Source organism: Marmota flaviventris, chromosome 4 (genome assembly GCF_047511675.1).
Source record: "Marmota flaviventris isolate mMarFla1 chromosome 4, mMarFla1.hap1, whole genome shotgun sequence".
Taxonomy (NCBI): Eukaryota; Metazoa; Chordata; class Mammalia; order Rodentia; family Sciuridae; genus Marmota; species Marmota flaviventris.
Genome location: NC_092501.1, coordinates 129,496,868 through 129,511,853, shown reverse-complemented (window position 1 = coordinate 129,511,853; position 14,986 = coordinate 129,496,868). Strand labels below are relative to the sequence as shown.

Genomic DNA, 14,986 nt, shown 5'->3' with positions numbered 1-14,986 from the left:
TATTTATTTTTCAGCTCTCAGCGGACACAACATCTTTGTTTGTTTGTGGTACTGAGGATCGAACCCGGGCCGCATGCATGCCAGGCGAGCGCGCTACCACTTGAGCCACATCCCCAGCCCCTAGCCAGTTGTTCTTGACCCCTTAGACATATCCTTAAGAACTCCTTCAATCTTTTCATTGTTATTTCAACCAAAAATGAAATGGATCATCTTCTCCCACAAACTTTCTCATCTTCCAGTGTCCCTGTCAGCGTACAGCATGGTCTAATTAAAATTCTATAATTCTTCTTCTCATTTCCCATTGTGTTAACAAATCCTTTTCAATTCTTATATAGTTTTCTCATCTGTCTCTCCTTATCTATCTGGAACCACTGATTTAGTTTAAAACTTATTTTCTTTCTCCCATATAATTATAATAGCCTCCTAACTACACAGCCTCTTTCTCTCCACCTCTGATTAGAGGTGGATAGGTGGCTGTTAGTGATTAAATTATGATCTGTTTGTTTAAAAAAGGTAATAGTTATTTGAGTGGGGGATTTTTGCCTATACTTGCACCTAGTGGCTACAATTTAATAACTGTTGCTACTGTTCAGTCTGTAAATAGTTTTTCAATTATCACAACTCCACCAGTATGAATTTCTAGATGGAATTGTGTGCCTGTTTCAGTCCTACATTAGAATATTTCTGTGGTGCCAGTTAACTAATGGATAAAAATAACTTTTTAAAAAATATTACTTTATGGGTCTGGGGTTGTGGTTCAGTGGTTTGAGGCACTGGGTTTGATTCTTAGTACCACATATAAATAAATAAAGGTCCATTAACAACTAAAAAATATTTTTTAAAAAATAGTACTTTATGATTTTTGTTTTAATTTCCTTTTATTTTTGAATCATTTTTTTACATAATTTTACCATAAAGTTGCTTTTTTTTCCACAAGAGACTATTGTTTAAATTTCAGAATTATTCAGCCTACTTATTGCTTTGTATAAGGATGAAAAAATGTTAAATCATTTGTTCTTTACATGTTTACATTTTCTCAGGGTTTTGAAAAATATATCATTGGTTTCATTATAAAGAAATAAACTCATGGAAAACATTTTATCCCCTCTCCAGACTGCAGCTCTCAGAGCAGTTGGCAACATAGTGACAGGCACTGATGAGCAGACCCAGGTTGTTCTCAATTGTGATGTCCTGTCACACTTCCCAAATCTCTTATCACATCCAAAAGAGAAGATAAATAAGGTAAGGCATGGAGTGTCCTCACAGTTTTTCTTTCTCTTTGTATCTTTCATTTTTAACCACCTCCTCCCTAGTTTCTATTTCTAGACGTTTGTATTTTTCTTCAAAAACCACTACAGTAGAAAATTGTTTAAACCCACTCTATAATTGTTTTATTTTAGCTTTTAGTTGCTTCCTGTGAGTACTGCCCTGGTCATTACAGAAGAAAAAAACAACATTTTTAGACTGCTTGGTGTTTTTACAGATTGAACAGTAGCAATAATTATTAAATTGTAGCCACTAGGTATAAGTATAGGCAAAAATCCCCCACCAAAATAACTATTACATTTTTTAAACAAACAGATCATAATTTATTCACTAACAAAATTAGAATGTGTCCTAAGATGGAATGCTTAAATTCAAAGATCATTTTTAAAAATGTCTTTTTTTTTTTAAGATTTTAAGCTTTGGAGCTGGGTACGCAGGTGCACGCCTATAATCCCAGCGGCTTGGGAGGCTGAGATAGGACAATCATGAGTTCAAAGCCAGCCTCATCAATGGCAACGTGCTAAGCAATTCAGTGAGACCCTGCCTCTAATAAAATACAAAATAGGGATGTGGCTCAATGGTCGAGTGCCTCTGAATTCAATACCCGGTATCCCCCCAAAAAAGTTACATTTTATAGATATATTTGTTATAGTGAAGAGAAAGAAGCCAGAAGTTTTGGGCGAGTTATTTTTACTGAGGAAATTTAAACCACATAGGTGGGTTTTATAACTTAGTGTATTCTGTAATTGGAAATGACCAAGAAATGAAATAGCCAGACAGAGGTGACAGTGGTTCTGGCCTAGGATGCGATGTGACCCCTCCCCGCCCCCACTTTATATATATATTTAGTTGTTGATAGACCTTTATTTTATTTATTTATACACGGTGCTGAGAATCAAATCCAGTGCCTCATGAGACATGCCAGGCAATTGCACAACTGCTGAGTCCCAGCCCCACAATATGCTCTTAAAGTGAAGGTACCAATGGGGAAAAAGTTCATACAGATATATACTCAGGTTCAACAAGCAGCTGCTTCAAAAGGTTTTTAGTTTGAGAATTTGTTATTTGAACCAGAAAACCCTGAAGTTAGAATTTTCCAACTTGATTTTTCTCCGTAGCATTTTAATTAAAAGAATTTTTAAACCTACAAAAAAATTTGCAATAGTATAGCAAGCCCCCATGTACTCTAAACATAGGTTCATCAGTTATTAACATCTTACCCACAGTTACATGGCAGAATAAATTTATAATTAACTCTTTCAGTCATTGAGGAGAGGGCTGGGAATGTGTGGCTTAGTGATAGGATTCTTGCCTAGCACGTATGAGGCCCTGGGTTGAATCACCAGCGTTCGGGGAAAAAAGGAAAGAAAAAGGAAAACAAAATTAACATTAGAAGTAAAAGAAGGTATATACCTTTAACATTAATAGTATACTAAGCCTGTTTGTGGCTCGTAAATCTTTTAATGTCTGTAGATCCATCCTAGACTAGTTTGATGCTTGATTTCTGTAGAATACTTGAACAAGTATATCTTAGAGTACATCTTTTTGAAATAAAACAATCTACTTTTGGGGAGGGTGAAGGGAGGCCCTGCTAAGTTGCTTAGGGCCTCACTAAATTGCTGAGGCTGACTTTGAACTTATGATTCTCCTGTCTCAGCCTCCCAAGCCACTAAGATTATAGGTATGCCCCGCCATGCCCAACAATTCACTTTTATTAGAAGTAGTTTTAATAAAGTATTCAGAAATTCAGTCTTGTGGGCTGAGGCTTTAGCTCATGGTAGAGTGCTTGCCTAGCATCTGTGTGGTATTGGGTTCGATCCTCAGCACCACATGAAGATAAATAAAATAAAGGTCTTAAAAATCAACTGATTAAGAAAAATTCAGTCTTATAGTTATTTCTGCCTGTTAAAGGTAAAAAATACACAAAAATGTAAGTTCCATGAATAAAGATTTTAATCTGTTTGTTCACTGTTGTATCACCATTGCCTAGAATAATTCTAGCTTATAGATGGAAGTGTCCTAATTTATTTTAAATAGGTCTTATATATTATATATAACCAGATCACTTTTTAGATGTAGTCACTTGAAAATAATGCAGGTGATTTTGTTATTATATATATATAAAATATGTTAAGATAAAAATATGAAAAGCTTTAAAGATACAGTATTTTTTTCAATTCTAGGAAGCTGTATGGTTCCTTTCCAACATAACGGCAGGCAACCAGCAACAAGTTCAAGCTGTAATAGATGCTGGATTAATCCCTATGATTATTCATCAGCTTGCCAAGGTCAGTCATTGTGGGTTCATCATCTTTCCTAACCTGTTATTACCAAGATTTTTTGGGTAAAGAATTCATTCATTTATATTTTTTTTAACCTTTAGGGGGACTTCGGAACACAAAAAGAAGCCGCTTGGGCAATTAGCAACTTAACAATAAGTGGCAGAAAAGATCAAGTGAGTCTAAATTTTTTTTTTAACTGTCACAATTGTTAATATTGGAAAGTACACTAGTTTCTTAAATTTAGATTGCTGATTGTTTTTAATCTCTGTACTTTATTTTATTTTGTGATCTAGGTTGAGTACCTTGTACAACAGAATGTAATACCACCATTCTGTAATTTATTGTCAGTAAAAGATTCTCAAGTGGTTCAGGTGGTTCTAGATGGTCTAAAAAACATTCTGATAATGGCTGGTGATGAAGCAAGCACAATAGCTGAAATAATTGAAGAATGTGGAGGTAAGAGTGGATTGATTGAAGAAAAGTAGTTGAGCACTTTTATGAGTTTATTTTCCATTGCTAAACAAAAAAACCTGAGGTTTGGATACGTATAAAGAAAAAAGTCTAATTTAGCTCACAGTTTTGGAAGCTGACAATCCAAAACAGGGAGACCTCATAACAACTCACTCTTGGGGGAAATTTTTTTTCCCCTGTCACACACATTACCATGTGATTCTGTGTACCTCACTTTGGGAAATATTATTTCATGTTCTTGGAAAAGGTTAATGATTTCTTAATCATCTGTATATTTTGTTTTAATCCTACCAATTGTAATGGTAGGATTGCTACAACTGTGTGATGAAGTTATTACTACAAATTTTTATTTTAAAATTTTAATGAGAAAGAATAGAGATCTTACTGCTCATTATTGATTTTAGATGTTTTACTTAAAATATTTAAAAATTAGCAATGTAATCAGGTTCATAACAGAAAGTTTGAGCAACTTGCAGAATTGTTACTATTCAGTTTTATATCAATATCTTCACTTCCCTGAATGGGAGTTATAAATAGAACACAATGCTTACTTATTATAATTTTATGAAGTACTGCAACCATTATCTTTGACACCTGTTTTTCCATTTTTCTGGTATGTATATTATTAGCTTTTTAAAAATGCAACTGTTTCAACATAGCATAGTCAAAAAGACATTTCAAAGAAAAATATTAATTTTTTAGATTAATAAATTTATGCATTCAATGCATGAAATAAATGTATTAGAACTATAACTGATGACATTGTGAATTCTGTTTTGAACTGTTATTTCTACAGGTTTGTTATGGTGTAGGAGACAAGAACCCTATTCACAATCTTGGAAAAAAAATCACAGATTTAGTACTGTCACTAACTTGCCATGTAACCTGAATTAAATTCCTTTTACATCCCTGTGCCACATACCTATCAAATGGAGTGTTTAGGCAATTTTTTAGACTGCCTACTTGAGGAAACAGGGTGCCTCAAAGGCTTCTAAGGAGGAAGAAATCAGTGGGATGCTGCTCATCTTTTAGATGTCATCTTTGGGTGAAGAAAAGGGTGTGTTGAAATCCTTAGGATTTATGTACACAGTTTTCATTAGTGTCTCCTTAATTATTTTGATATTTTTTATCAGGTTTGGAGAAAATTGAAGTTTTGCAGCAACATGAAAATGAAGACATATATAAATTAGCATTTGAAATCATAGATCAATATTTCTCTGGTGATGATGTAAGTATATATTAAAATATGATATGTTTGTGTATAAATTAAAACCTATATGTAATATATGACTTAAGTTTATACTGTATTTCTATTAGGTGCTCCACCAATCACTTGTTCTTAAATACTTTACTCCAGAATTTAATTATAAGGTAATATTGTAGCAGGATGCAGTGATGCATGCCTGTAATCGCAGTGACTAGAGCTGCTAAGACAGGAGGATCACAAGTTCAAGGCCAGCCTTAGCAACTTATGGAAACCCTATATCGAAATAAAAAATAAAATAAAGAACTAGAGGTATAACTCAGTGGAAAAAGCTGCCCTGAAATTGATTCCCAGTATCAAAAAACAAAAAGTTAAACCAAACAGAAAGTAATATTATAAAAGCAGCTCTTGTTGCATTTGAGGACTATTAACTGATTAAGAAGTAGTAATTATAGAAATAACATATATTCAGATTTTTAGATATATTTTTAATACACAGAAATTTAAGAAAGGGTTAGTTTCTTAAAATATCTCCTATTTATTTATTTATTTATTTAGTGTGTGGTACTGGGGATTGAACCCAGGGCCTTGTGCTTGCAAGGCAAGCATTGTACCAACTGAGCTATATCCCCAGCCCTCATTTCCAATTTAAAATTGTTAAATTTCTCAATAAAATTATTATGGATTTGCTGAAATGTTTTAGGTGATTTATACAGAATTTTCTCCTAAGTGGTAAAGATTTAATTCAAATTATACCATAATGTATAGTATCACCATATAATCAGGACCTTTCCCCCCCTTGTTTTTTTATAGATTGACGAAGATCCTAGCCTCATTCCTGAAGCAACACAAGGAGGTACTTACAATTTCGACCCAACAGCCAACCTTCAAACAAAAGAATTTAATTTTTAAGGTCAATTGAGTGCAGCATCTTTCTCATGTTCAATATGAAGCACCACCAGATGGCTACCAAATGATAAGAACAACAGCAACAAAAGGCTCCAAAACACATGCCTCTTCGTTTTGATGCTTCTAAAGCAAGCCATGTCTCAGTCACTTTGCAGTTGCCAAAAGTCACTCTCACATGGACTGTAAATGCATATGCATGATTTCCTAAACTGTTTTAGAATTCTTAACAATCTCAACTACCCTATTTTCCCCGGTCCCTGGTGCCACATGCTGACAACTGCAGTCTCCAGTTTAAAATATTCCATAGTGGTGGCATGTCAGCTGCCCGTTGGTATTCCTTTGGAAAATGGTGCACTGTGGATCAAGACACTTTGGTATGATGCATATTCACGTTGGAAGACTGAAGAGGTGCAGTATGATCTGAGCCTCCGTCATTGTCCTCCACAAACATATTTTCATATTCTTTATGAGGAAGAATAGATTTTAAAGTACAAGCCAAATGATTTTCATTGGTGGAACTGACACAAAAAAAGTAACTTAAAAACAAGAAACTTGGTTATTGATTAAACAGATAAGTTTTAAAAAACTGTACTTCATCTACCAGTAATTGATGTGTTTATTATCTGCCTCAGAAGCCAGGGTTGGAGGAAGAACTTTAGATATGGATGGTAATGCTTTCACCATTATACCTAATTTTTGAGAACAGCAAGCCCTATTTGACCACTCACTTCAGCCTGTGTGTTCCTGCTGTTTTGAAGTAATCAAATGCTGTGCATGGTATTTTACCTGAGCTGCAACCTGTTACAGACTTGAACTTCTGTTTAAGTTGAAAGCAAGAGTCCCTGTCTACAAAGGAAAAAAACAAAACTGCAAAGGTCTAAAATATTCATTGGTGATGTTTAAAAAAATAAAATCTTGCTTTCAGCTTTCAGGAGTTAATATTTTTGTTCTAATCTGATAATTGGATATGGTTGATTTATATTGGGTTTAAACTGTGGAGCTTTCATGTTTACTGTAATTTAGTCTTAAAACATTTTTTACTTAGTAACCAGTGCTTTTGATAATGTGGTTGGCAACAAACCAGCAACTATTTAGAAGTGTTATAAGACTTCATTCTTGGAGTATTGGGAAAGTTCACTCAGATCCTACTCTAAAAGCATCTGCACTTATTAAAAAAAATTCAAACAGGGATCTGTGTAGAGGAATAATCTGCAGTTATTTAACATAATAAGCCTGATTTGCAGTGATCTTTAAGTAGTTCTGCAAAATCTGGTATTACTATGTAAAGTTATTGTTTTTGGTAAATTGTCTGACCCAGTTATTAATGAACGAATATGGATTTGAAAATTTTTAAACTAAATAATTTGTGCTGTCACAGAAATGGTTTTGTTGCTCTTGTTTACTGGACATAATTTCCCAATGCATTGATGTGAAGGGATAGAAAATCTAAACTCATTTAGTTATGGGGGGTGTATTTACTGTGATGAAGATGAGACAGATGCCATCAGAGCTTTGTGAATCAACTGGGGTGTTTTCACTGATAAACAATACATAGCAGGTGTGCGTTCATTACAAATATATGTATCTGCCAAGGTGGAGCCACTTTAAAGAGTGAGTTTTGTCTTGTATCTAAAGTGGATACAAGCGTATGTTTAAACTGCAAGATTTTTACTTGCTAGAGAATCTGTTTTAATATAGTGGTTTGGCCTCTGATTATTTATAGGTTTTATAAATTTTAGAATCAATTTCTCTTTAAGGTGGCTCAGATTTTTCAACTCTTGTGCACATAAAATTGAGTTGAAGTTCATTGTGCCTTTTTTTCTTTATCCAAATTTTGAGTTAAAGCTTCATATGGTAAATGCATCCTGTTCAGACACTATCGTCTAAATTTTTCAAACTGTGTGGTGTTCACTAAAAATAGGAATAACAAAATCAAATCAAATTAAGGTCACACACTTGGTGAAAACCTTAAAGTACAAATTGTCTGGATATTGTGAATTGTCTCTCTTCCAAGTTTGTTTCTTCCAGACTCTTATACTTAACTGACAGTTACCTTTCAAATTTGGCACACACTGAGATTAAAATTGGGCCTTTACTATGATGATTCCTATTTCCTCTTGTGTTTTAAGTGCAAACTAACATTTAAGTGAACATTAGCATCAAGTAGTGCAGACAAATGTGTGCATTTGCTTGATTCAGTTTGTTGTGACCTTACCAGTTTTGAATTGGAATTGCACCATTTCATAGATAAAGGAAACTAAGTATATTGCTGCACTTTTAAGTTTTCAAAACAGTGTTTAAAAATTGCATTGTTTTTATTTTTTTTTTAACTCAGTTAAAATAGACTAAAACGTTCTTTCAAAAGAGGCATCTAAACGTGTTCTTAATTTTGTATATGGGCTTAGGTTTTGTAACCAATAAAAAAAGCTGCTATCAAATATGATAAAACATTGAAAGACTTATTTCTGAAAATATTGCTTAACTTTGGGTTTTGTATGGTTAAATTTAAATTTGGAATGATTTTCAACTATCAGACACATTGAGGTAAATCATGAATTACTCTTTGAGAGTATATTTATATGTCTTTCCCACTATAACAAACAAGGATGACCAATAACTATGCTGGAGTATTTTGTGACAAATAATATGTACTAACAGCTATACTAATTTCCTAAGATGCCATAACAGAACATCACAAACCAGGTGATTTCAGACAATAGAAATTATTATCATAAACTCTGGAGTCTAGAAGTCCTAAATCAAGGTGATGACTAGGCCAGACTCTCTGTGAGTCTGCAAAGGATCCTGCCTGCCTCTCCTAGCTTCTGGTGGTGGCTGGCGACCCTTGACATTTCTCGGCTTGCAGCTGTATCATTGCATTCTCTGCCTTTGGCATTATGTGACCCTCTTCTGATGTATCTCAGATTTAAGCACTGTAACTTAGAAAAAGACCATTTATTTGAAAAGGTGGTATGATTTTGACTTTCATGAAACAAACTTTAATCCTGCCTAACCCTTGAAAACATGTAACATAGAAAATAGTAATCGAAGTAAACCTGAAAGTTTAACCTGTTAGAGGTTGTGGCTCTAAATGAAATCTTTGATAAATTAAAAGAAAAAAGGAGCAGCCAAACTTTTGAGTATAGAAATATTTTTACTTTTGTATAATGCCACTTCAAATTATTTTTGAAAGAAGTCAGTGTATAAGTAAATAAATGTGATAGTACTCATAATCTTGCCATCATTTCCTTCAGAAGGGTTATCCTTTTCAGGGGACTCAATATATAATTATTTCAGGTAAATAAGTAACTGACATTTAGGAAATGTCAGTTATCTTACATGATGGTTAATATTTTTATCCCTCATTAAACTCTGGGAAGTTTGAATTAAGTCTATTTGGGGAAAGAGAATATAACTTCTGTATATTAAGCTGTAAGTTTTAAGGCATATATCCCAAAGAGTGCTCTCTATCCACTACTGATACTTGTGAGGCTTAGAAGGAACTGTTCATATAGATGCTGTACTTGATTAGATAGCTGAAACAACCACAGGATAATTCTCAAGATACTAGAAAGATCTAGAGAGAGACAGTGCAGGCACAGTATAGATTATATCAAGAGAAATGGGCTGGGAATGTAGCTCAGCGGTAAAGCACTTGTGTAGAGTGAATAAGGGGCTCTGGGTTTGATCCCCAGGGCTGTAAAAAATTGAGAAAGCATTTTGGGAAAATGACATGGTGATGCAACCTGTTACCACAATTTATTTGCCCAAGAAATCCCTCTAGTAATTTTGGCCCATGTACGGGTTTCTCAATCCTGAATTATTAACATATTAGTCTGGATAATTATTTCTTCTGTTTGTCCTGTGCACGGTAGGATGTTTTGCAGCATTTCCAGACTTTACTCAGTAGATGTTAGTACCTCATCCTCCTCCCTCAGTGAAGACCACCAAAAATGCCTGTGGACATTGTCAGGTTTTCCCTGGGAGCCAGAACTTCCCTGGTTGTGAACCACTGTCTTAAATGAAGAAGTCTAAATCATGACTTTGTTATGTGAATAGTCTCAGGGTTTCTTCAAATGCGTAAGATTAAAAAATAGGAGACAAAAAATGTGCCTTTTCTTTATTCTAAGTTTTAGGAAAAATCAGAGGCAGACTATTAAGGTTTGGATATGAAGTGTTCCCCAAAGACTCGTGTTAAAGGTCTGGTTGCCAAATGCAGCCATGTTCAGAGATGGGGCTTTTGTGAAATGATTGGATCATGAGGGCTTTGACCCTGTCAGTGGATTAATCCACTGATAGCTGAATGAACTATTAGGAGGTGGTAGAAACTATAAGTAGGGCATGGTTAAAGAAGTGGGTCACTAGGAGCATACAGTTGGGAACTGTCTTGTCCCAGTCCCCTAGTTAAAGGTTATGACATCCTGTGTCTCCCCCTGACTTCCGGCTGCTATGAGCTGAGAAGCTTTCCTCCATCATACCCTTTCACCATAATGTTTTGCCTCTCAGACCTAGAGTGATGGAGTCAACCAACTGTAGACTGAAACTATGATCCATAATAAATCATTCCTCCTTCACGTTGTTTTTCTCAGGTATTTGTCACAAAACAATAAGTTGACTAACATACAAACCTCACTTCATTTCCCAGATCATCCTCCTGTGGGAACTGTAGAAGGTGCTACACCCATCTATTCCACAGGCTTGAAATGGGAATAGAGACTACTTGGTCAACTTTTAAAATTTGCCGTGTAGCTGAAAAACAGGGTTATATGAAACAGGTAACAAATGTGTTAATCGCTAAATCTCAAGACCTTCTTGTAGTGTTTTCCAAACATTTTTAGTTGAAGACCTTTAAATTCTATGAGGGAAAGCTGGAATTGGACTTGGAATTGGAATTGGAATTTCAGCAGAGTTTGAAAATCACTTGATGCACTATGAGATATTGGCCCCCCCAGGAAACTTACAAGTTTATTAAATGATTAAAAGCTAGGGAGCAAAGCTGGGCATGGTGACATATACCTTTAATCCCAGCTGCTCTGGAGGCTGAGGCAAGAGTATTGAAAGTTCAAGGCCAGACTGGGCAACTTGGCCAGACCTTTCTTTTTAAAAAAAAAAAAAAAAAAAAAAGTTAAGGCTGAGGGGTTTGGCTTGATGTTAGAGCCCAGTAAATAGAGTCCAGGGGTAGCAGGTGCCCTGGGTTTGATCCCCACTGCTCCCCATCCCCAAAAATGACAAACAAAACAAAAAACTGCAGGGAACTATCAGCCATGCAATAAAGAAAGGGTTCCCTTCAGGGAATTTCTTCTACAATGTCCCTTTTCCTACCCTAACAAACTGCTATCCACCTTCTTGAGTATTCTCTTTCCTCAAATTGTGGGACCACAAATACACACGGTCTTGTGCTAGGTAATGTGTGAAGCCATAATAAACAAGGAATATCTTCATGGGTCAGCAACTGAACTAGGTGGTAAGTAAAATGCAATTCTCAGTGTTAACACAGTAAGGTACACATTGTGTATAATGTTTTAAGAATAAAATCAATTTTATTTTTAAAAATTTTTTAATTTTTGGTTCTGAGGTTGAACCCAGAGCACTCTACCACTGAAGCAAGCTGTCTTATGGATGAGAGTCAGAAGTTTGAGTGACAGATGAGATGCACAATGGGAGCTTGTTCTACTTTGTGGCTAGCTTTAGTTGGCATAAAATTCTTAATCCTAAACAAAAGTCACCTCTCTCAAATGTCTGTCATAAATTAAATTTTGGGCTAGATTTTAGTTATTTCTTCAGCTCCCTTTCTCAGCCTGAATACCCCGTGCATTTCCTCCCTTCATTTTATAAAGTTGTTGGACGACTTATGTCAGCTTATGTACTTGATAAACCCTAACAATAAATAGTGTGGTGTGACTTGTTTCTGAGTACAGTGGAATGGGAGCATTCAGTTATCTGGACACTTACAGTGTGGAAACAAGTATTTCAGTTATTTTACCAGCTTCGTCATTATAAGATTTGTGATCAAGTGACAAGTCTCCATTCTGTTTGGCCCAGTACTTAGGCAGCTACTCTATTCAAACCTAAATGTCAGAATTTTATATTAATTCAGCTCATTTTCCTCATACGATTATATTCTTTTGTCTGTAGGTATCCTCTTGGTGTCTTTTGATATTTATGGAGCATCCTATCCCATGCCAGGTTCTATGCTGTGGCACAGGATACTTTATAATATCACAGGAAAAGTTAAATTTTATTACAAATATTAGGAAAAAGAGAGTAACAGAATTGGCCCGGTTAAGTAGATGACAATCAGGCTGATGGCAAGCTCTTACTAAGTGCTGGCCACTTAGGAGCACTTTACAAGTACCATGTGAAGAAGGTTCTGTCATCAAGTAAAGAGAACTTAAAATTTTCCCCAAATTACCACAACTGATTGTGGTGAAAATGCAGGAGTTCATTGTGCAGATTGGAAAGTCTCCTGACAGTGGGAAGAGTATGTAGCAAGGCTACATGGGAAGCACCACAGGAAGCTCAAGTGGGTGAAAGCAAATGATGCCAAATCAAAGACTATAATGAAGAGAAGGATGAGTTAATCAGGGCTCCAAAAATAGAGGCCAGACCCTACAGTCTGGTAGGTCATATGAAGAACAATGGGGAATTATTAAGCAAGAGGAATGACAGAAAATTAATGTTTAAAAAGGATCACTAGTTGTTAAGGACAGGATTTTAGTGACAGAGGTTACTGTTCATACTGTGAAACACCAAGACAAGAGGTGATGGACTGTTTGGTCCATGAAGAACATTGACAAAGAAATGCTCGCCTGCTAAAACAGATGAGCTGGTGATGCCTTAGATATGGAGCTAGGGAAGAATCAAGGATGATTTCCAAATCCCAAGACTATAGCAACTGAGTGGAAGCAACATGGGATAGGGAAGAGAATCAGACAGACATGGAGGTGGAGGGTGAGCTCAGTTGGGTTGTATTAAGTTGAAATATCCAAGACTTGCCTCGCAGGGCAGTTGGAAATATTGATCCGGAAAGTAGAGGAGAACCTGGGCTGGAGATTTCAATCCTCTGCCTATTTGGATGATTTTATTAAAGTAGCGGGTGAGGATGAGACTGCCTGGGTCTAGTGTCTGAAGTGTGGAAAGGGCTTAAGATAGTGTCATGGAGTTCCAGCATTCAGTGAGCACATTAGTAGAGAGTGAGTTTGTAAAGAAAAAGAAATAGTGGGGAAAGAGATTTCAGTGCCCGGTGGTGCTGCTAAGCAATGAAGCGAGGTAAGGACATGAACTATCCTTTGGTTTTAGTGATCTGGAGGTCACTGTCCCTTGATCAGTGTGGTTAGGAAGTTAGATACTGAAGTAGAAAGGACGGAGGAACAGAGGCAGAATATGAAGATAGTGATTCTAATTAGTTTCCTCATCAGCTTTCTATTTTGCTCTGAAGGGGCAATAGGATAATCACTAAAGGAGGATGTCAGAAAATTGGTGGGGAGAATGCAGTTGAGAAATAAACTGAATATAAGAAAAGAAGAATAATCATAGATTTTCTAAGTTATAGGAGAGAATTCAGAGCATTAGGTGGCAGGTTGACCATATACACTTTTCAGTCAGCAGTTATTTAATTGGGCAACTAGCAACCCATGGCCTAATAGAGATTATTATTATAATGGCATGAAACTAGCAATAGATGTGTAAATAAAAGAATTTAATCTGATATCTGCTACATTAAAAATGGTATAGGAAGGGGCTGGGGTTTGGCTCAGCCATAGAGCACTCACCTAGCACATGCCAGGCCCTGGATTCTATTCTCAACACCACCCACATAAATAAATAAAATAAAAGTATAAAAAAATGGTATAGGAAGTGGCTGCAGGGGAAAGGTTTTGAACTGCAGGCAGTCATTTTTTTAAATTATAAAATACAGACAATAAAATTTACCATCTTAGCCATGCAGTTCAATACTGTTAAGTATATTTATGTTGTTGGCAATCAGTCTCCACAATGTAGGATGATACTTAGCGCAGACTGGGGGAAAGGGAAAAGAGGAATTATTTAATGGGTGACCACTTCAGATACCTCATGAAAGTGGAATTATACAATATTTGTGTCTTTTTCTACCGACCTCACAGGGTGGTTGTGAAGTAAAATAAGGTAGGTAAAAGCATCTAGTGCCATCCTGATATGATTTAGTGCTTCTCTGACCCTTTTGCTGATTTTTTTGGATTTTTCACAAATGGAAGTAATAGCCACATGAGCTTTAAAAAGCTTGCTGGTGGGCTGAGGTTGTGGCTCCGTGGTACAGCACTTGCGGAGCACGCGTGAGGCACTGGGTTTGATCCCTAGCACCACATTAAAAAAAAAAAAAAAAAAAAAAAAAAAGCTTGCTGGTCATTAAAAACAGACTTGCAAGGCCAATTAGACACTTTAGTCCCGAAATTTATCCCGTCTCCAGGCAAATTTTTCATCAGACTTTAGTTTTGTGGTTAAAGTTTTGACCCTTTAAAAAAAAAAAAAAAATCTGCATCAGCCTGGTGCGGTGATACATGCCTGTAATCCCAGCGACGCGGGAGACTGAAGCAGGAGGATCGAACGTTCAAGGCCGGCCTAAGCAATTTAGGGAGACCCCTGTCTCAAAATTTAAATAAGTAAAAAGAACTAGGGATGTAGCTCAGTGGTGAAGCGCCCCCATTACCCACCCCGCCATCAAACCGTATCAAAAATATGTGCCCCTATTATGGGTGCTTTGGGACTAGCCTGGAGCAGGTTTGATGGAGGTGGGTAAACCGGTTTGACGGCGAGAACCGCTGGTGTGACACTCTGGGCTCTCGGGCTGGCCTGGAGGCGTGGCCACAGCGGAACC

The 14,986-nt window shown here is 36.2% G+C and overlaps 1 protein-coding gene across 1 annotated transcript in view; it reads left to right on the top strand.

Moving 5' to 3' along the window:
• Kpna3 (karyopherin subunit alpha 3) overlaps positions 1–9,265 on the top strand; it is a 78,191-nt gene extending 68,926 nt beyond the window's left edge. The window contains exons 12-17 of the mRNA XM_027928813.3: positions 1,114–1,242; positions 3,450–3,554; positions 3,650–3,721; positions 3,842–4,004; positions 5,153–5,247; positions 6,037–9,265. Coding sequence (XP_027784614.1) covers positions 1,114–1,242; positions 3,450–3,554; positions 3,650–3,721; positions 3,842–4,004; positions 5,153–5,247; positions 6,037–6,135 — 663 coding nt within the window. The 3' untranslated portion in view covers positions 6,136–9,265. The remainder of the gene's footprint in view (positions 1–1,113; positions 1,243–3,449; positions 3,555–3,649; positions 3,722–3,841; positions 4,005–5,152; positions 5,248–6,036) is intronic.
• The last annotated feature ends 5,721 nt before the right edge of the window (positions 9,266–14,986 follow it).